General features: G+C 41.9%; 1 protein-coding gene across 2 annotated transcripts in view; it reads left to right on the forward strand.

Moving 5' to 3' along the window:
- The window catches only part of neo (ZP and PAN domain-containing protein neyo), a 371,329-nt gene that overhangs the window by 333,589 nt on the left and 13,783 nt on the right, over window positions 1-23,957 (forward strand). For both annotated transcript variants that reach the window (XM_076518589.1, XM_076518587.1), the window contains 2 exons: window positions 2,818-3,154; window positions 6,061-6,726. In XM_076518589.1, coding sequence (XP_076374704.1) covers window positions 2,818-3,154; window positions 6,061-6,726 — 1,003 coding nt within the window. The remainder of the gene's footprint in view (window positions 1-2,817; window positions 3,155-6,060; window positions 6,727-23,957) is intronic.

Genomic DNA, 23,957 nt, shown 5'->3' on the forward strand with positions numbered 1-23,957 from the left:
GAAGAAGCAGTTCTAAGTTTCATTTATTAAGATCATCAAGAAAATGAACGTTTCTCGAATGTAGCCGGCAACGCTCGATCCTTGTTCGCCGCCGAAGTTGTCATAAACGTTTTGGGAACGGAATTTTAGAATAGAATTGTGCAACAGGGATTGTTCGATATCAGACTTATCTATAAAGGTATCAGCGACACTACCGCGATATGTTTAAAAGTATAATGACGCGTAAGACTCGTTCGGATACGGTTAAATTGGCTTTTTACACACGGCAACGGCTGAGAATACAAAATGGCGTCTTAAATCGGACTTGCCAAGAAGAATACGGCTTACCATAAGCTTCTCTCGACTTGTCAACGACTTCTTCCATGGTTTGCATTCAAAGCGCATTAGCATTTAAAGGCTCCTGCTATTTTCTTTTTTCTGGAGCACCTACTGAATTATTTAAGTCGCCACCTTAATAAACCAGACTGACTATCACAGCAACATCCTTCAACGAACGTGTGAGCCGTTTTATACAGCCACCGACGAATATTAAGATCGAAACGATAATGTCTCGAAGAGGATTACAATTGTTCTCTCTATAACATTAGAAAAGAAAACGATACCGTGCGGTGAACTGAAAACACCATTTTCGCAAGAACAAAAATATTGGCACGTTTCGAGAGAAACAGAGCAACGTTGCTCAATTCAATTCCTTCAATATTCCGCGTGCGTACCCGTGTCATAATTTTTCAAGAAATTAAGCAGCTATCAGTGCCAAAACACATTTTTTTCGCGGCTCTGTATCGTCCACGCGAGCGTACATCGAATACCGTTGGCGTTCCGAGAAATACGCGAAAGGTTACGCCACAATTTGCGGTTCAGCGAGATTTGGCAAGGTAAAGCATGGAGAGTCTCGCGGAAATCCATTAACAAGCTACCATTACAATTTCTGGCCCGGATTCCAGTATGAGCCATTCAATCCTCCTTTATAGAGCACGCCGCGGTAACTTAATAAATTCGCGTATTGTCCGACGTAGAGATCCTGCGATTCCGCTTTACCGTTTCGGTATATAACGATAGTTTATTGTTACAATAACATAATATCCGTGCGAGCAGCGCGCGAGAAAGAGAGGGCCTGCTAGTCATTTTAACGGTTCTCGTGCAACAGGTCAATTTAATCGGCAACGCAACGCAACATTCCAACGGATCATCAAATTAAAAATATCTCTTTCGCGGCCATTAACTTATTGCTATAACGAGCCATCGACAGGCCGCCGCGCCGCGCCGCGTTTCCACGGCGTGCGAGCGCGTCGAAAAAATTTACCGTCCCCCGATTTTATCTGCTTGTCGTTACAGTGCGCCGACAGGATCGAGAGCACTCGATTTTTCAACGCTGCTCGCGATTTTGAACGAACAAGTTAGTGCATTACGCCGAACGAAGCTTTCACAAAATACTGCTCTGCCGAACTGCTGTCCTTTATCAAATTCTTCTCACAAATTATTTCGACCGTTTTTTATTGTAATCGCTCGCACCATTTTTCATCGCTCGCAGATTTTTGCAGATTTTCTTGTTACGCGAAGCGGTAACGGAAAACGAAAGTATTCTCGCAATGGAAATCTCTCAAAATCTATAGAAACTGATTATTAGACCGCAATATTATTAAGCAGAACAAAAGTTATCCGAGCTAATTACAAAATACGCGAGCTAGATATTTATTGAAGTTTTCTGATCATTTTAATGAATTGTAAATAGCGCAACGGTGTTCCCAAATTCTTTAAATGCTTTTACCGTTTTGTACTTGATCAACTCGTTTTTGCCATAAATATACATAAAATCTGCAGTCTACCGATTATAAATCGTAACAGAACTTTGTTCTACAATTTCGATACAGTTACGGCAGATCTGTGGACATATTTGATATATTATATCAAATGTTATTTTATTCCATAATTATTTCCATACGCGTTATCATTCGTGAAATAACATTATTTAAAACACTATTTTAAATAACGTGATATCTTGTTCTATAATCATTTGCGAGATAAAAGAACCAGTCTGGTTACATTAAATGATTATTCGTTAATAGGAAATATCTTTTTTAAAGAATATCATCTCCCTCTCCCAACTTCCACAATAGTAGAACGATTATTTTCTTCACGACAAACTTAGGTGGATCCCGAGAAAAATATCTGTAGATTCCTTAAAATGAGTACTTTACGGTGCATATCGCTTTGAGAATTATTTCTTTCGCCATAATTGAAATAAAAAAATATAATAGTATTAATTCATTGTTTGAAGATAATAATATTTGAAATATTATATCTTCCAAATAACAGGCTCTAATAAAACATAAAATATATTTATATATATTATATATATAATAATATAAATAATATATATAAAATATATTTTTATATTTAATATGTATAAAAAATAACGGTTTGAAATGAATTATTTCTTATTTACATTTTAAACAAAAATTTGCATAGATCTGAGGTACAGAACAGTTGACTGTTCTGCACATCCATTGAAACTCGTAGATAATTAAAGAATTTCTATTTTTCTTCTTCTTCAACTTATTATTATTATTTATTGCCTATAGGTAATAAAAAACCATACGTTTTTATAAAGACACGTTAAACAAAGATAGCAAAGAAAAAAAGGAGAACAAAATATACATGAATAGAAGAAAAACGCCGAGAAGTACATAAAAATGTGCAGAAATGATTAGAGATGCATCCGGTGTAATAGACTATTAATTTTCTGCACGACGTTTTCGATAAAAAGAATGGATTCACCTTGCAGACACTTAACGGATCGTTTCGTTTCTGTTACAGATCTTCGAATTACATGAACGCAACGAAACTGTGCGAGCTCTCAGACATGGACCGGATGACAGTCGCAGGATCCAACGCCTTCCAATCGGATGAAGGTTATGACTACCTCGAGAATCACTGCGTCGACGAGCCCGTGAAGTACTGCGAATTCAAAAAGCTCACCGGCCGTATCTTGAAAACCGTGGACTCCGTTCACCCGGAAATTTCAACTGCCGAGGATTGCCGGGAGCTCTGTCTGAACTCGCATTTCCGTTGTCATTCCTACGACTACGGCGACACCGGTGACATGGTGTGTCGTCTTAGCCACCATTCGAGAGCCACTCTTTCTGACATTCAGGTAAGAACGCGGATTGATGCCTTACTTTCAGCAATTAGTCGGATTCCGGTTTCTAATGGACGAACTTTGCTTCGTATGTCAGTCGTAATCGTTTGCACTTGGAGTGCCAGATGTTGCCAGCACAATTATGTCAGAGAACTATGCATTTGTTTCCAGAGATTTATCTCGAAACTAATCCATAGTATGTATTTAGGTCGGCATTAATGCTACCAAATCTTTCTATAGAAACAGATGAACCGAATCCTGTTCTTTTTCTTCCGCAATATTCACGTTTTAGTCTTTTATTTCGTTCATATATATTAATATAAACCTATACGTGTTTAATATAAAAACTGACTACGTCTTATTCGATAAATATAAAGGTAATTATTGTTATATAACAATCGAGATTTACCTTAAATCTATCGAGGCGTAAGCCTGCCAAATAAGCGTTCCTTTATCAAAATCAACAAGGCTTTATTTAAACCTTTCCTCATTGTCGCTACACCCTGTGCTCAAATTCAGAAATTTATTCAATAATTGCCTGTGGAAGGGTCTTTATAATTTTAACAATTTTCGAATAAAAAAATTTAAACCATGTTGAACAATTCACGAATATAATGCAAAAGATGCGCGCATTCTAGAAGAATTTGAGAAAACCAGCAGCGGTGGAAGTCTGAATAGTTTGAAAAAATGCAGAATCATCGGAATGTCCATGAAAGAAGAACGAACGATTTCTGCGAAACATTATGAACTATTAACGCTGGGAAAATACCAGGTTCGACGGAAGCGTTTGCATAACGTGGTTACGGGCTCGTCGAAGTTTGATCTTCGGATGATCGAGGCGCGCAACAGTTCAAATAATAGTGGCACGGTCCGGGCGTGCATGAAAAATTGAATAAAACATTTCTGAGACGGATGTTCGCCGAGGGGAGAACGGTGTTTCGCCGCGTTAAATTCCGTTTGCGAGAACTTACTTTAATTCATTCGGTATGCGGGAGTAAAACAATTTAACGTCAATCCCGGCCGGTGGAATTCGCTTAGAAATCGTAGACCACACATTTCACACGTTCCACTCTGCCACGTACTCTTGAAAGGGCCGGTAGGGATTTTCTGTAAACCTGATTACACCGCACACGTGCAAACCAGGTCGAACAATTCGCCGAGAGCGCATTCGTGGAAAATCGAGTTTCCATCGCAGATGCTTACCCTATCGAGCCTGTGGGTGGCTCTTCAGCTCTCGTGCATACGGGAGAACGGCGCCCCCTCCCCCCCCTCCTCTACCGCCGAGAAAGTCAAGACAAAGACTTTTCTTCTCGCCAACCTGTTGAGGAATCAGTTCGCTCTATTTCCACGACGCGTTTCGCGTCGAACCGAATCACTTGTACTTTTTAACGCGCCGCCTTTTCGCCGGCATTCGTCTTCGGGAATCGCGTCTCGCCCGGAACGATCCGAACGAAAGCCATAATTTGTTTCTCCGGCGAAACATTGTTGCTCTGTCGTGCTTTCGATCCGGATTCTAGCGCGCCTCGTGTCCGACCGAAATTATTCCGATCGAATTGATTCGATTCCGAGCGCGTGCTGCTGATATTCCAACGGCCTCGGAAGAATGTCTCGCGAAGCAAATGCTCGGATAATGGAGGGAACCAGAGTATGGCCTCGTTTCACACTGAAAAATGTCGACGCAGCTTGCCGCATCGCATACCGGCGCACTCGATACGAGCTTTCCCGTGATTCCATTACTGCGGCTGCTTTGAGATGAAATTTTTGTTAATCAGGCTTCTGCTCGCGTTTCACATCCTATGCCGTGTCTCTCATTCATTTTTCCACGTACGCTCATATGTCTGATTAAGAGCGAGGCAGAAAATTTAGAAAATCTAATGAAATTGCTGCTACGTAAACGTCCTTCCTTCTTTGCCGACTTGTTAGAAATTAGACTGCAGATTTTATGCATTCATGGCGGAATTGAGTAGTTGCTGTTTGAAATGGTAAAAATATTTAAAGAGCTTTTGAAATGTCGGCGAATTGTGTGTGTTTAATTTATTAGAATTATTGAAACAAATGAAAGTTTCATTCGACTTCTGTTTCGTGCAACTAATGCAAGACAATTTTTATTTCGCGCGAAGATACGCTGTCTATTTAAACGTGTTAAACGTATTAAACGTAGCCGCAGCTTCTCTCTTTCCTGTATCATTAGAGCGCGGATTTTATGCACTTGCGATAAATATGACTGGATGCAGTTTCGCGTTACAGGATCATGACCGTGAAACACTGGAACAGTTTTCTAACAACGTCAAGATTGAATTCACTTAAATTCCGTACGATTTCGCTTGCATTAGGTGTCTGAATGAGGAAGTTCGTCTCAAAATTTCTCTCACAAAAACATTCCTGTAAAATTAGGAACTGTAGATGAAAAATCAGAAACCAGTCATTTTGATTAGTTTGCTGATCTCATTGTTAAAAATATTCAAATTCGTCTTCTCCATGAACACGATGTTCGAGTTACGTCACCGTAGCAGAAGATGAGTAATGTTGAACGTACCAAAAAAAAAACAACAATTTGAAACGAAAAGTTGCATCGTCGAATAGATGCTGGTTAATTTAAAGAACTAATTTATTTAAAGAACTAACAAACGCTTCCAGTAGAGACTTCCTTGTCCGAACATTTATTTTTACAATATCCTGGTATCCAAACGTTCTATCATCCAAGCATTGTATGATTTAGATACATGATCACGCGGCAAAGAACTTGAACGAAATGTTTTAGGTATTATTTATACGTTTCGGTATCAGGATATTGCAAAAATGAACCTTCAGATACGAGTGTCTCTGCGGTACTTCTGAGAGGATTTCCTGTGAAAAGAGAAATCGAATTTGGCCGACGATCGTTTTCGTGAACTTATAGATGATCTGTTTCTGATGTTCAGGAACCGTATCAGGACGATCCGGCGGGATCAACGTACGAGCTGAGCTCCTGCTACAACGTCTCCGTCGACTGTCGTGACGGCGACATGGTCGCAAGGATCCAGACCACCAAGCTGTTCTACGGTAAAGTTTACGTGAAGGGCTCGCCGAACTCGTGTATGCAGGACGTGTCGGGCGCGCTGGAATTTGAGCTGCGAATGGCCTACGACGATTTGGAGTGCAACATGAGACAACAGGGCCTTGGTCGTTACCTGAACGACGTCATGATCCAACATCACGACACGATCGTCACCAGTTCGGATCTGGGGGTGGCCGTCACTTGCCAATACGACCTAACGAACAAAACGGTGTCGAACGAAGTCGATCTCGGTGTCCACAGTGATATAACTCCGGTCCTGTCCGAGGAGGTGATCGTCGACTCGCCGAACGTCGCCATGAAGATCACCGACCGCAACGGAAACGAAGGCATCTCGTCCGCCGTAGTAGGCGATCTCCTGGCGCTCAAGTTCGAGATCCTCGACTCGAACAGTCCTTACGAGATCTTTGTGCGGGAACTGGTGGCCATGGACGGCGTCGACTCCAACGAGATAACTCTAATTAACTCCGACGGTTGTCCAAACGTGCAGAGCATCATGGGCCCGCTCTACAAATTGCCTACTACCGGCAAGGTAAGTCCTATCCTAACGGTTATCGTCATGATCCCCGGGCTGGACGATCCTGACACGCCATGGGAGCCGCGGAGACCGGGCATACGACTGAACAGTTATCTTTCGCCGGACTTTCGGTCCGCCGCTCCTGACCACGTCGATTTTATAATATTCCCGCGAGAAAAACCGACACGAGGTTACTCCATCTGTAGCTTCGCGCATGTCTTTGTCACACTTTGCTCCTCTTGCACAAATTTTGTCGGTGCCATCCGCTAACTAGGACCCTCCGCAAAATTCCTACGGAACGTGCTAATTTATATTATTATTATTATTAATACTGTTACGGCGACTTGTCCAAATCAAGTCGCTGTAACGTGAAACTGCCCTGTTGTGAACAACTCTTTAAAAAATAATAGAAGGTAGGGGTTGCCACGGAAGAGTATTTTACCAACGGACAATCGAAGAGTCGAGATCGGACCGTCGAACGAGCAACATTTCAAATTGAAAGATCTGAAATATAATTGCATCGAGTTGTGTTATAGTTTATATATTGCAAATAAAATGCCGCGACGCGAGAGAAACGGAGTGATTCGCAACAATACTATTATTCTTTATTCGCGATCTTTATGAGCTCTTTTATGGTACGGGTTTAACATACGATTATCATGAACCCACGACGAATATTATTCGAAATTATTCACCCATCCGGATATACCGCAAATTATATTTATAACAAGCTTGGCAATAACTTTCGAGCTAATTTCAAATTATCTTTCGTATTTCATCTCATAAACATCGAGGGGCGGTCCCAGCCCCTAAATAAGAAAACGGTGCGATACGGTAAAACACGTGTCCCTTATTTTTCCACGCTCTATAAACGTATATGAGAACGCATCGCATTATATATTATTATAATGTGTAGCTCGTGATGTCTCGTCTTCATAGACAGTTCAGTTCTCGTTTTTATTGGTTGCGGATGGATTTTAAGTGCTGTTTGTCGAACGATCTAATTGGTTCCCAAGCGTCCACGAAATTGCCATAATTGGAAAAACTTTGGAGAAACTTCGAAGAAATATTTTTTTATCCATTGATCGCAAATCTGAATTCTTAAGAACGAATCTGAATCCTAAAGAAAAAGGCGGGACTTTAAATGAAGAAATTCCGGGTACTTTTCTGCACGCAATTTCCATCAACTTTCGTCGAACCGTTAGAAATTTACGCCGAAGCACGTGGAAACTGTATGGTTACCGTTGAACGCAGCTATACAGCGTCGCGTTACCCTAAACGATTCAACAGAGCCAGAACAAAGAAGCTTTCTGCTGGAAACCGCCAATCAACAACAGGAACTTGGCCCTTTGTCGCACGTCCGACGGGCACGAAAAGATTGATGCGATTGCTCGGCAGCGTTCTCGAGCTGAAAACTCCGATCCGGCCGTGACAGGTGTAACGCTGCAACAGGCGGAGTTAATAGAACTGATTGACACTGATACAGTCGATACGCGATGGCCGACCGTTATGGGAACCCGCGCGGCGGCGTGTTTTACGTTGATGCATGCAAATGGTAGGAAAGAGGAGTAGAGAGACCGATCGGAGTTGGAAGAAGCCGCGAGAGTCAACCAGTTAGACCAACTTCATGCTAATCAATCACTCGGACGGATTTTACGACGGGAAGCAATTTGCTCGTGCCGTAATAGGTCGCATCCTTGATGCGCCCGCCCGTCTTGGCGATGACGCGTTATGACGTGCCGCGGCGGTTGAGTTCCCCAAGCGAGCCGGTCATTACTTTCTAGGCGCGGCGTTGTAATGCTCGTTGTCACGAAGAAAATTCGAGGAGCAAATAGTGCCTTGTTTCGGGCTAAACGAGAGCCCCTCTTGCGCGTGTAACCGACGTTCACGCGTTGGCGATGCATAAGCAACCAGCCGCGGAGAGCGTGGGAGTTGACGAGTTGAAAAATTTTAGAGTGCACCCTAGGCGAAGCCGGGGATCGATGCTTTTCCTGGCATGCTAAACCAGATCCTAAACGCTCGTCGTTCGCCGAAGAAAATACCGCGAAAATTCCGAGGAGAAACGCCGCGTGTCACAATTTCAAGCAGTTTCGGTTTATGCATTCACCATCGGACGGGGCGGACCGTTTTCACAACTCTACAATTGACGACATAAACATATTTTCGAAGATACTTCGATCTTTACTTATTAGTCTTTCTGTCGATCCTAGTGGAGCAGCCGTTTATTTCATTGAATTCCCGAACATTGGCTAATTAGGTGGCGATTTAAATGCACCGGGCCTAAATGACCCAGTAACCGCAATTCGAGAGTAAATTAAGCATTAGGATTCACCGATTTATCAGAGGAGAATCGTGAAAAGAAATTCGATGGGCTGAAGAAATGATAAAACAAGGAAACATTAGTGGTACGAAGAGCAATTAGTGACCAGAATTTTAAGCGACGATATCTCAAAGGTGAAAAAATGTGACGTGCACCGGTTTTCCTTGCGGCCACAGAATGTTCTGCGAGTTGCATCGTTTATTAACTCCTGGAACTAGAATTTCTTTCACAACTGTGTTGATTATCATTTCTTTGTCCTTTTTAATTTCCCCGATAGAACGGAACGATTTTTGTTTCCCGCATTTCTTCGTTCACTTTCGTTCCTAGATTTGGGAACTTGACTCTTCCATACATTCCAAGGGGTTGAAAGAATTGGAAACTCTAAATTCGTTTTACAAGCCTGATTGCTTGCTGTGCCTCAATTTTCAGAGCATCAGAATTAATGTGACAATTTTCATAGATGTTGAATACTGAAATTTTTAAGACGTTGCATCTCGTATGCTAATTATCATGATGATAGAAAACGAGATTTGTTAACACGCTATTAATTCGTGTATTCTATAGGTCTAGCCATAGATGCATCAAAATTCAGTTTATCGATGAAACCAGAGATTACGACAGATCTATTTTAAAAAATTCTAACTTTTTAGAATTTTTGAGAACCTCGATTATCTGGTCCCACAATATTAGAATGATCTATTATGCAAAAACTTTTCACATGTAATCGCTGATTAATCTAAGGGACCCCATATGCAAAACCATTTAGCGTACCAATTAATAAAGATGAAATCTGGCGGCGTAATTAAATAACTGTTCCATTATCTGCACATCCGTGCCTCTTCGTTTACCTCGGATATTCGTTCCACTGTAATTCGTTCATAGTAATACAGTAATTTCTCCCTAATCGGCGCTCGGGTTGCGCACAAAAATGGACAATTTGGAAAGAGGAGATACGACTATTCGAGCCTTGCGTCTCGTTTTTATAGTTGTTGACAATCGGCAACAATAAAAGCGAGCCGCAAGGCTCGAATAATCGCATCTGCTCTTCCCAAATTGTCCATTTTTCTGCGCAATCTGAGCGCAAATTAAGGAGAAATTGCTGTAATGCACGGCTGATTCAGAATTTTGTTAGGTTACTAAGAAAAGCGCGAGAGCAAGTTCACAGCGGAGGGAGCGTAAATAAAATTCCCTCGGGCTGCACCGGCCCATGTGTTCCCATTACGAGTTAATACAATATCACTTACGAGGCACCGCGGAGACGTTTCCATTTTGATCTTTGTTTCGCAAGAAAGAGGAAGCAAACCGCGATAAGCGGGGAAAAAATCAGCGGGCCGTCGAGCGCGTCAAAACGATGTCCCGTTGCTCCGTAGCGTCGCAGGCAAATTTATTTTCCACCCTACATCGCTCGCCTGTTTTGATACGAAAATAGTTATTCGATATCATCGGGATAAAACGAATACGCCGAAGTTATACTTCGCCGATCAAGCATCCGTCATTCGAACACGTGTTCTGCAAAAACAAGGAACGCACTCTTAGCTTTCTTAGACGTCCATTTGCGAAAACTAACCGATGCGTGAATCCTAAACAGAGATGGATTCGCTAAAGGGAAGAAGAAATGTAGTCAAACACGTTTCTGAGCAGGAACTGAAAGACGAATGATATTACTCGTGTAACGACGATTCGAACATTCGTATGATTATGTTAAGGTGTCAAAACATCGCTGATTTATCAATGAGGTGCTATTGTAGGTGTCAAACACAGGGTTTCCTGACACAACTGTAAATCATAAGGGATAGATCGATTTGATGCGAACTTCTGCTTCGCAGGAACAAAAAGCAGTTACCATATTACACTTCCTGTTTTGTTAAAGTTTCATCGACAGACTCGACGCATTCCGCGTTCCTAACAGTTCTACAGGAAATGCCCGTTAGAATGATGCACAACCTGTAAACACTGTATTTCTTCGTACCGTTCAATCGCATCGGTGAACGTGGCTGATGACACAATTCATCGAAATGACACAGAGGATAAACCACAGTGAGATAATATTAACACTAGCGCTAATATGCAACTATTTTACATCACGTGGTCGAAATAATAAAAATATGTTTATTCGAATTTCTAGCGATTTTTTTCGTAGTGTACACTGAAAGAAACTACGCTATTGAATCAAGTTTCCATAAGTGTATGTTTACGATTTTAATAATCGTAAAATACAACATTTGGAACCGGTCATTTAAACAGCTGCCGTAAACCTAAATAATAGGGATACAGTAAATTCTCCTTAATTCAATTCGGGAGAATTTACCATATTTTTAGTCGAACAACGTTTCACGAGCAGTCGAGAAAATGACTACAGCAAATTCTCTCCAAATGTCCCTCAGCTTGGAAACAAAAGTGGACAATTTGGGAAGAGGAGACACGATTATTTTTAGTTTCTATAGTTATCGATTGTCAATAGTTATAGAAACAATCCACAGGGCTCCATTAATCGGATGCGACTAAGATATTAATTAAAAGCCTTGAACTTGCATGGAATTAACCTCTCAACACCGGCGCCATATAAGGAGACCTGATTGTGCCGAAAATAATATATCGATACATAACAATTAAAACTATAATATTTTTTTTCGAAAATAAGAAACCCTCTTCTTCAGGGTCCCTACACGCAAAAATTTCCGCACAAACAGCACCAACGGTATCGTGTTAAGTTAATTTATAGCAACTGTAGCAATCTATTTCATTTGTCTTTTTAATATTTCGTCACGTATAGATTACATTTCAAGACACACAGTCAAAATTGTCGAAAATCTGATTTAACACCACTACGATACAAACCAACTCAAATGCTGACTATCGAAGAGAGAGAGAGAGAGAGAGAGAGAGAGAGAGAGATTTTCATAGGCAGTTTGCTCGAAGGCAGCAAACCCTCTCGAAATCGTTCAACATTCGAATTCCATGTAACCCGGGGCTCATTTACGGCTGGAACCTGGTGTTACCAGTCGGCTGGTCTCTTTACGAGCGCGATGGTCCAGCCAGAGGCCGGGCTGAACGTTCCCCGGAGCTCGAAGCAGCGTTTTCGGTTACCGTTCACGGGCGTCGTTTGCGGTTCATCTGTCGACGAGTAAAACAAACGGATCGTTAGAGGGGGCCGGGGCGTCGAGGGGCAACCGGGTAAGACAACAAGAGGCATACCGCCTCGTTAACTCGTCGTTCCACATCATTTGCTCGCGCGAGCGGGCCCGTTCCGCGGAGCAATATCGCTTTATTAGAAAGTAATAACAGTCCGGGCGCTGGGGGAAGGGCAAATTTATACCCGTTGATCCAGAAAAGACGGGGCGCATCGAGATATATCACCGAGTCGTGTGCACCCCGACACCCCGCCACGGCAGTGGTGGTACGGGAGGGTACCGGTTCCATTCGTACCACGATCTCGTACCACCGATTCTGCAGATCACGCGAGCTCTAACCTCATTTCCTCTCGAGACTTGTCCAAGTAACGAGGCCTGGATCTGCGAACGGCCGGGGCTGTGTACGTGCCCGTCCCTACACAGGAAATTACAATTCGTGGAACAAGAATCTAACTAGAAGAAGCAACGAGACACCAGATCGCGAGAGAGAGACAGAGAGAGAGAGAGAGAGAGAGAGAGAGAGAGAGAAAGAGAGACCGGCCGCGGCCGTGGCTCCGCTGAACCTCATCCACGGGAGACCGTATTTACCTGGGCCCGAGAGTGATAAAACGTCTGTCACGGCCGCTTGATGTATGCCGCGCTGTCGATCGACATTTATCCGTGACGAACCAACCGATGTAATATTAGGTGCTCGCGAAACTATCCGCGAGATCGATGGCATCGGACTCGCCACGCACTTTTGATTTATCCCGACTTAATGCCGCGGTCGGCGACTATACATTACGCACGCGATCCGAACCGTTTCTGCGGGACAAGATGATAGCCGGTCGCGGGGTGGTCTATCGAAGCGTTGCAAAGGTGGAAAATTATGGTCTTAGCGGGAAATATTGGGCACGCGGAACGATATTATTTAGTGTGCCGCGGCTTTTGTTTTCCGGAACTTGGGTCCATGTCATTTCTCGATAAAGAAAATGTTCGATGCAGAGTTAGATATACGTCTGCAGTACAGACTTTCTGAACTTCATAAAATCTCAAACATTTGCATGCAGGCTCGATGAATTTCATGCACATAGTCACAAAGGTCTGTATACAGGCTTGATGGACGTCGTTTAATCATTGACGTCGGCATAAGACTCGCTGAACTTATAAAAATCATAAAAGCTTGGATACGGAATCGATGAATTGCATATACAGTTTTACATGCCTGCATACAAACTTGCTGAATTCTATACGGTTACAAAATCTGCAAACAGACGTGCCGAATTTTCTATGGTCACAAAAATCTGCACGCAGACCTGCTGAATTTTTCATACTCTTTAAAAGAGAGATCAAGATTTTCTACGCCTAATGAACAACTCGCTGATGTTCCTAACATTTGATGTTACGTTTATCGTCATTGTCAGACTGTCGATTTTTATGGAAAATAAAAATTGCAGGGAACAAAAACCAAGTAGCAACTTCGTAATTCCTTCAATCATCTGAATAGATAAAAAATATAATACATCGACGTTTTAAAAAATGCTCTCATTTTTACAATAATTTAAATTGTAACGACCCAATTTTCCCCATGAAGAAAAATAATACATTGGCATTTTAAAAAATGCTTTCATTTTTACAATCATTTAAACTGTAACGACCCAATTTTGCCATGAATGCATAAAATCCGCAATCAAGTAATTATTATCGTCATTATCAGAGTGCGGACTTTTATACAAAATAAAAATTGCGGAGAACAAAAGCCAAGTGGGAACTCCGTTCTTCCTTCGATCATCCGAATAGATCGAAAATATAATGCATTGACGTTTTAGAATGCTTTGATTTTTACAATGTGATTTCAATTATATAAATGCATAAAAAATCCGCAATCGAAGTAATTACTCAAACGAAGAATTTTAGTTACATCAATATTTCACTGAATTTCATATCGAACATTTTTCTATGATCCTCACCTTATTAATGTTTCCTCGCAAAACACGTACGAACCTCGGACCAATTCCAGGATCTAATCCCTATCGGTAAGTCGAATCTCGCAACATAATAAGACACGCTGCATTACACGCGGATTTCCGTGCACTCGTAAAAATGTGATTCCAATGTTTTGTAGCTTCGCTTTTACTTTCCACGAACCGGCGTAATTTTCCAGCGAGGTTTCATTACGACGCGGCTAAATATAGTTTTTGTTTAGCATCGCGCGTATCTCGACTGGATTCGAGGTGAATGTTCGACTATGAATTTCCGACATTCCGCAGGAACGGATGTTGATCACGCGTAAACAATTTTATAGCGTCGGGACCGTTATAATTTTACCATGGAACGGGCCGCGTTTCCATGGAACATCGTAGTACGTAGAGGAGCGCCGAGCGCGAGCGATATAATGATAAAAGCTAAATAGATGTTTTACGCAACGTCAGGATGGGAGGAAGTTTTTCGCGGTCCGGTTAACAAGAAGCGACGACTCCCGGCTTCCCTTCTCACATAAATAAGCGACATTGTGTGCAGGCCGGATCGAATTTTTCTAAGCAATCAACGGCAAGAACAGGACGGACGTTGGTTTACTTAGAAACCGTTCGCGTCGTGGACGCGCTGAGTGCCCGGTTCTTATTGTGCCGCGGCGTCCGAACGGCCGCGTACTTATCGCGTTTACCATTAACGAGATTTTCTCGGCTTGCGAACACGACGTTTTTGCTCGGCTTTTCGCGTTCCTTTTTTTCTTCTGCGCGGCACTCGTTAAGCGTTTCCGTTCGGCGTTTCCGTCGAGCACGCGGACGCGAACGAAGGAACCGAGATAATTAATAAACGGAATCGGTGATTACTGGAGAGAACGATACAATTATAGCTCGCGAGGGGGACAGAGAGAAGACGAATGGAGCCAGGCCGGGGCTGATCCGTGAAATGGAAGCGTTGACCAACCGGTCGAAAACACGTGCGTCGAAGCGAAGTCGGCGGATAAATTGTTTGCCTGAAAATGATGCAAGAACCCGCCGAATCGCAGAAACATTTAAGAACATTAGCATGCGAGCCCAAGTCGCGAATGAATTTTTCTCGCCGAGCCGAAGTCCAAATACCGTTTCGATCGGCCGAACCGAAGAGCGCGCGGCCAAGAAAAACGAGGGGTGAACAGCTTTATGAAAATAATCCTCGTTCCCTTTCGCGCTTCTCTGCAGAGAGTGTTGCGGCCGCGAAGGGGCGTCGGTAACCTCGCCAATTACAGACATTCATTTTACCGCTACTAAAACACCAGAATGAAGTGAGAGCACGCCTCGGACCGTTTACAGTCCACATAAATATCCCGTGCTACTTTTATCCCGACCGAACGAAATTTATTCCACCGACTTTTCATGTTGCGCTTTTCAAAGCGGAGGGGATTCGATTTGTCACTAAGACGGGGCTCAGAATTGTTACCAGATTTACCCTAGAGATCTAACAACACGAAGACACGCGCGTGCAATTTGTAAATAATTTTACAATTTTATGGAGAAATCGAATCGTGCCGCTGCCTTTTATTGTTTATTATATTCACTGCAGACAGAAAATGCACTGCAGTAAATAACAGTTTAAATTGTTGAAATATTGAGTATGAAATCTGTAGAGTATCTTTTGCAGTTACTTTAGCTTCGATCTAAGTACGTTTTCGAAGACTGATATTATATGCGCTCCAAAGTCCGCTGCCTAAAGCATATAAAATTGTAACACATTGCATAATATTTAGAGAATTTATAGCTTCCCTTTGACGACATTTTTATCACACTTTATAAGAGGATACAATGTATTTAACACGTTGAATGCCACCGGGGGTCACCGGTGACCGGCACCTAACTTGGCGGTGACGCCATGGGTGCCAGCGGTGACCGGCGCGCCCAAATTGATAGAAATATATACAGGGTGTCCCACAATTATTTTAACAGCCGAAAATGAGGGGTAGCTGAGGTCATTTGAAGTAACTTTTTCCTTTGCGAAAATGCAATCCGCGGCTTTGTTTACGAGTTATTAACGAAAAACACTGGCCAATGAGAGGTGACGGTGCGAGAGAGAGAGTCCGCGAGAGAGTACGCAGCACGAGGCTTTGACAGATGGTCGGGACGGACTCGAGCCACGTTCGAAGTATTGAACAAATCACGAAGCGAGAACTTTCCGGATTTTTTTTTTACTAGGTGACAGTGATATTTTGAAGAAAAACGCTGTTCACCTTTACTTTAGAATGTCTGAAGAATATTTACTAATTTTTCGGACCCGAAATAATAAGTAATTTAACCGTGACGGCCGTTTTAATTTTCTAGTGTGCATGACACCTTATGTGTACCATATGAAATTTTTATGCAAGGTGTACAGTGAAGATTAACAAAGTTCGTAAATGATATTTTAATTTAAATAATTCCGTGTACGAACAGAATTCAACGAATGATTCGCAAAGCTGATTTAATAATAAATAATCGCGTTAAGGTACGTAAAGGATTTGTTTTTTAGAGAAATATGAAAAATATTATCGATAAGAAACTCACCCATTTAGTTGAGGATGCATTTGCTGACTCGTACGTACTGACCTCGTACAACGAACAGCTGATCCCAGGTCGATGACCGCAACATTCGACGGATACTGTCGGTGGAACCTCTGGTATGGTTATTTGCGAAGTTCACTTACACTGCACTGTCACCAAACACTGATCAGTTATTTAATCACTGATAATCCGAATCACTTGTGGATATTTAAGAAAGATCACTGAGACTCGTTCGCGGATAATCGTGTATTCGACGCGTTCGTTCGGAAGTCGACGTTTCACTGCCGAAAAATTCAGGCCTTGACTGTGGGTCCTTGTTGTTCTTCGTTCGGCCGTCCGAGGAAATGACACTCGATACCATTTTCTTCGCACGGCCATTAATTACGTTCTAAGAGCGCAGGGTGACAGCGGGTCGGACACAGTTTACGTCTCGGCATATCTTGTTTATTTCATTTGGCGGTACCCTGCGCTTCGAAGAAAATAGTATCGGGTGTTATTTCCTCGGACGGCCGAAAGACGAACGACAAGGCCTCGATTTTTTGGCAGTGAAACGTCGACTTCCGAACGAACGCGTCGAATAAACGATTATCCGCGAACGAGTCTCAGTGATCTTTCTTAAATATCCACAAGTGATTCGGATTATCAGTGATTAATTAAGTGATCAGTGTTTAGTGACAGTGCAGTGAAAGATCAGCTGTACGTTGTACAAGGTCAGTGCCCTTCGACATCATGAATTTCAGCCAGCAAATGCATCCTCAACTAAATGGGTGAGTTTCTTACTGATAATATTTTTCATATCTCTCTAATAAACAAATCCTTTACGTCCCTTATTTATTATTAAATCAGCTTTGCAAATCATTCGTTAATCTTCACTGTACACCTTGCATAAAAATTTCATATGGTACACACGAGGTGTCTTGCACACCAGAAAATTAAAACAGCTGTCACGGTTGAACTTCATATTATTTCGGGTCCGAAAAATTAGTAAATATTCTGCAGACGTTCTAAAGTAAAGGTGAACAGCGTTTTTCTTAAAAATATCACTGTTATGTAGTTAAAAAAATCCGGAAAGTTCTCGCTTCGTGACTTGTTCAATACTTCGAACGCGGATCGAGTCCGTCCCGACCTTCTGTCAAAGCCTCGTGTTGCGGACTCTCTCGCGGACCCTCTCCCTCGCACCGTCACCTCTCATTGGCCAGTGTTTTTCGTTAATAACTCGTAAACAAAGCCTCGGATTGCAAATTCGCAAAGGAAAAAGTTACTTCAAATGACCTCAGCTACCCCTCATTTTCGGCTGTTAAAATAATTGTGGGACACCCTGTATAATATATAATATATAATATATAATTATATATATATATATATATATATATATATATATATATATAATTTATAATATATATATATATATATAATTTATAATATATAAAATTTAATGTCAATATCTAACATTTTGTATTATTACCATCGTCAATTCAAACAGTGACCCCTGTCGCAATTAACATGTCGAACATGGTTATACACTGTAACTTATCTATTGCAGATAATATTTCAACATTATATGTATCGCATAAAAGAAAATTCATCGAGGCGCCGCGGACAATTTCTGTAAGACCGGCGTGGCATTCAACGTGTTAAAAGTACATCGTACTTTTATCTACTGGATGCAACGCGAACGCTTGAAATTGTTCAAATAATAAGCATGCAATCGGCAAGACATCTTTTAGAATTAGTAAAGCATAGATAAAGCATAGATTAGATGGGTTGGAGCATAAATTAGTAAAGCATAGATTAGATGGGTTGGATTGTGTTGAAATTGGTTAAAGCATATGGTTAAAATATGGTTAAAGCATAAATTAGTAAAGCATAGATTAGATGGGTTGGATTGTGTTGAAATTGGTTAAAGCATATGGTTAAAATATGGTTAAAGCATAAATTAGTAAAGCATAGATTAGATGGGTTGGATTGTGTTGAAATTTTAGCCTCGAACAAAAATTAATCTATAGTTTACTTAGTACTAAGATACTAAGAAATCGGTTTACATTTTCGTCGGTTCCGTCAGCGGGCAACGACGGTGATGTAAACTGTAATATAGTAGATACCGTGATACATCATCACCGGTACCATTAGATACACATCGTGCCCTGACTGTTTGGGGATCCCAGCGTCACGTATACAATGTGAAACGCGACAAATAAACGTCTCTGATTGGTGGATAAGACGAACCCAAGAAGGGTATAAAAGAAGCGTTTTTTCTTACCGGACTCTCAGTAGAGTTTGGTCGCTCGATCGTTTTCGCCCATATACCTTCTCTCAATAAAGGAATAAAATAAAGTCTTTTTAAGAAAAGAATTAGAATCATATTCATATTTTCATTCAATAATCCCAACAGATTGAACTCGATTGAATTCTAAAAAGATTTCGGAAAATTGTTTCAAATTGTCATTGTTCCTTGCTCTCTATTCCTTTGCTAAAATTAACCAGTCGGCTAACCAGTTTGCTAAATTCAACCAGTTAGCTGATGCAATCACTTCGAGATGTGTCTAAGTTACAACACTTCTATAAAATATATAATTCAATAAAGGACATCAAAGTGTATGTATATCCTCCTTAACCAGTTTGACCAGGTTGACGAGTATACTCGTCACGAAAAAATGGCAACATTTTGTGTTGAAACGAGTATACTGGTTAAGTATCATATATGCAGTCTACGGACATTTTTACGTTTGCTAGAGGATAATATACATCGGCGCCTCTCTCGAATGAAATGGAATCGGGCGTGAAAGAATCCCCGAGGAATTTTCGGGGAACCTCGACGAGGCGGTGATCAAGATAGAGATAATTCGTCACTTTGTCGATATCGCGCCGCTGTTTATCAGTTTTCCGTTCCATCCGTCGCCGGTTAGGAATTTTATTAGCCGGTTGGTGGTGGATGGCAAGAAAAATGAGCGGCGAAGAAACATTTGGTCGGGGCCCGTAAGGGCTGGCAAAAGGATCCGTCTCGTCTAACCAGGAATTTGCCAAAAGTCAGGTTTCCCGGTATGCCTGTCACGTAGCCAAGCCGCGGTACGGAGCTCTTCCATTTCACAATCGGTTTGAATGAAATTGGAAACATCTCTCAGCCACCACGCTCACGTTCACCGGCAACACGGCGACGGTGTTGGTGCGAATATATACTTGTACGTACGCGGCCTGCTTCAACGACACATGGGAACCGTTCTCAGAATAAAGTCGAGGATCGTAACGAACTGCCTTCGGACTTCCGTTTACTTTGCTTATCGACGCGGCGACTTACTCGCGAGACAAATGGCTCCTCCCGTCATTTTCGAACAGCTCAGCTAGGTCCTTCCGAAATCAGCGTTTCGACGATCAGCACCTTAGCTATGGTAATTTTACTTTTAAAGGATATTCTAAAAGTAAAACTATTTATCGCCTCGCGGGTCAAGGTGCAACGGCTATTGAATTATTTATTAAGACATCCTCGGATATGTGTCGTTGGTGCTCAACCCTGACTCCGAATACGCTATATCTTAAATTTGATCGTACACCGAGGTGTAATGACACCACAAGAATTTTTAGTGCGAAATGTAAAGAGAGAACCTCGGCTGCGTAAATATTCGTGAAATTTCTAAGCAGTCACAAATTTGATTGAACAAATAACGAAACTAAAAGGATCCACCCTGATATGGAACGAGAAGATCGAAGACTGTTTTTTAACTCGATTGTCACCGATGTAACAATGTTCTTTCCTTGAGGAATTGTTAAATCGTATGCTCGTTTCAAGCACATGTTTTGTCTATTATGAATTGCACACTTTGTATAAATACGATCTTGTCATTTTCAGAAAGTAGCACGTATTCGTCAATCTTGCTCGGAAGTGCTCATTATCAGTCTGTCGGTCGTAGCTACGTTTCTTGTGCTACCTATACGAACGTCTTTATGTAAGCAGTCTCTTGACTTTATGAAAGCAGTCGTAATTTCTGAATACCATGCACGCAGTAATTCCTACTCGACGCTGAATTAAATGCAGCACATCAAGCTTCATGCATTACGTCGTCTCAAGAGTCTGTTTCGTGGTTCGAATGATGCTAATTCTAAGACAATGCGAATTCGAAATCACTCGGAAGAAACCATAGGATGTAATGAAACAAGTAAACTCATGGAAAATGATATTGAACATGACATTGAAAGTGACGTTGAACGTGCACTGAAAGTTTGACAAAAATTCCGACGAAATCCGAGCCTGACTATAAAACGAAATATATAAGTGAATTAGAATCTTAGTGGCGTAAGTCGCATTTCCGAAAATTTTGACTTATGTTTGAAAATCTAATCTATACCCAAAATGTTAAAAATACAGCTGTAATAAATTATAAAGTTACTATTAACTTAACCTCTTTGAACGCTTCGACGGCCGCGCCAAGAACCACAAAAATTTCATAAAATTCAAGTATTTTATCGAATTAAATTAAAACTGCAAAGCCATGTTGTATAACATCGATTACTATTGCAAAATTCTTGTTTCTTGCGAATCTCAATAAAACTAAGAAATTATAATGGAATAACGGGAAAAGTAATTTTCAAAAATTAAATAATTCTATCACTCGCATAACCGTGAGGCGGTAAAAAAGCGTTAACAATCAAAGCGTTGATAGAATAATGCTGACATACCGTAATTATCATATACTTTATTAATAATATAAATACGATAAAAATTTGGTTAACAATATAATCGAATCGATTTTTATAATTCTAATTTTCGCTAAAAATCACGTGTACGTGACAACGGCAATGTTATCAAAGCGTTACCAACAAAATCGATCAGTAGACGATAACGCGTGTTAGAGTAAACGATAACACTCCTTCTTTATCAGACTGACGAAGACATGATTAATGGAAGACACTACGATTCCAACACGCTAATTTCCTAGGAGAAGTTAATTTCCCAGAAAAGTGCGCAGATTCCAGTTTCGATTCCGACCTTGTTAGAGGTTCGTATTAAGGCTCGTCATTCATTTCTGACGGAGGAGAGCTCACGTGCAATCTCGGGGATCGCGTGATAACGTTACACGCGACCATTTGTCTAGACGGTCTAGTTTTATAGAAGTCGGAGGATCAACTTAACGGCTGTAAAAGCATAACTCTCTTGACGCAGACATCGCAGACACACGGCCACGGTCAGCCTCGCTCGGCATCTCAGCCGGCCGCATCTCGGACACGATCTTTCGTCGTTCCCTCGACCGTTGTCACCATCACGTCCGCGGGCGTTTCGCTGTTCCTGGACGAAAGGAAACGCAGAAAGCCGCGGCAGATGCCACGGATACGCGGCGCGCGTTCCTTTTTCCAGCGTTTTGCCGATCCGGCTGCACGGTTTTCCGCGTCTCTCTCTCTCTCTCTCTCTCTCTCTCTCTCTCTCTCTCTCTCTCTCTCTCTCTCGTTCCCTCGGCTCGGCTGACGTGGAGTTAATAAAGTTCCGCTCGTTCCGCGAGACGCGTCCGCCAAAGAAACAGCTAAATGAAGCTGTACGCGGAATGAAGCATATTTTAATGTCTTACTCCCCTCTCGCCCCCCTCACGGCCGATAATGTACGTGCCTGGTGTGTAAATATGATGAACTTGGTAATGCGCCGTAGAAACCAGTTCCCAGTGCTACGGTGCACGCGTGTGCACGCGGCGCGGAGAGGATCGCGGAGGAGAGAGAGAGAGAGAGAGAGAGAGAGAGAGAGAGAGGCGAGATTAAACCGGCGACCGATCGCGAATCGGGACGCGTTTCCCAGTTCAATGAAGAAACGACGAAAGAACTGCTGACAGGAATGAGCCCTGTTGATTCTTTTGCCACCGTCGCGTCGCGTCGGATCGCAGCCGGCGATAGAGCAGCGCCGGATAAAACGCGACCAGTCTGCTCGTCTCGACTCGTCTCGGTTCGTCTCGTCTCGTCTCGTCTCGTATCGTCGACGGGAAACTCCTCGATTAAAGGACTACCGGCTCTCCGCGGAGTGTAGATTGTAGATGGTCGGTGCACACCGTTGACAGCGTGTCATTGCCGAGCATCCAGCGCACGCGGTTTCTTGAAATAATAGCGACGGCATAGTTCGCGCTCCACTGCGCCGGCTGTAATCTAAACCGCGGATAACCGGGATATAATTTCGTCGGATATTAACTAGCTAGCGAATTAAAGCAGCTACTGTGGTTGCCACTTTGTTCCGGCTGGCTGGCGGATTCTAAGCGCCGATTCGATGGAACAGCTTCTTTCTACATTGCGAACATATTTCTTCGAAACGTGGCCCGCGATCATGGCCGCCGGTGTTCTCGGAAAACATTCTGATGGAACCTGTCGGAGTAATTGAATTGTCCGGGTTCCGGCACGCGGCTTGCTTATTGGAGAATGCGGATCGCCCGGGGTCTTTCTCGCTTTCTGATGCCTTTTAAATCGATCCGGGACAATTTCATGCTTTTGAGATCATTCTCACTGTTTGGATGTCTTCTCAGATGTTCACTACGACGAACTTTAGCTTTCGGATACGCGATGTTAGGGAGCGAGCTAGGTCACGAATCCATTGAAGGATAATTATTAGAGGTCAACGAAGCCTCGATGTTTGAGACGAGATTAGAAAAGTATGTCCCTAGTCGGAGGATTAATTAACACTTCCACGACCGCGCCAGTTTTCATTTCATTCAGTTAAATGAAAATTACGAAGCGAACTTGTATGACATCAATTATTCCTTCAACATTCGTATCTCTTGCAAATCTTAATTAAATTAAACAGACAATTTTAATTAGACGTGGAAGATTTCCCCAATTGGTCGTCGATCGACTGAATTTAAACCATTGTACTCGAGCGGTGTCTCTGAGCCACTAATTTTGATATTAATAAAGCTTAGATTTAAAAAATTATTAAGAACGTAACTGTTGTGCAAGTCCCAAAAGTCAATTTCATATGCATAAAATGCATTTTGTCGTATAAAATATAAATACTATAAGTTAGAAAAATGATTTTATATTTAGAGCTAAAATAGCTTCGAGTGCGAGAACAAAGAGGGAAAGGTTATTAGTTAAAAAATGGCAACAGTTTGAAATTTGCTTAACAAATTTTTTCCTATTAATTTTTCAATATTACGAACTTAAAGAAATGTAAAAAACAAAAATTTTTGTATCTAAATTTTGAGATGACAATTGATTGAATAGATTTTGAGAAATCGCAGTCACCATTTTGAGAAACATACATTCGAGAAAAACACATTTCAAGTTTTGTATACCAATGCTCAACCATGTTTATTATAATCATCCATATTGCGATCA

Source organism: Megalopta genalis, chromosome 2 (assembly GCF_051020955.1).
Source record: "Megalopta genalis isolate 19385.01 chromosome 2, iyMegGena1_principal, whole genome shotgun sequence".
In the NCBI taxonomy this organism is placed as follows: domain Eukaryota; kingdom Metazoa; phylum Arthropoda; class Insecta; order Hymenoptera; family Halictidae; genus Megalopta; species Megalopta genalis.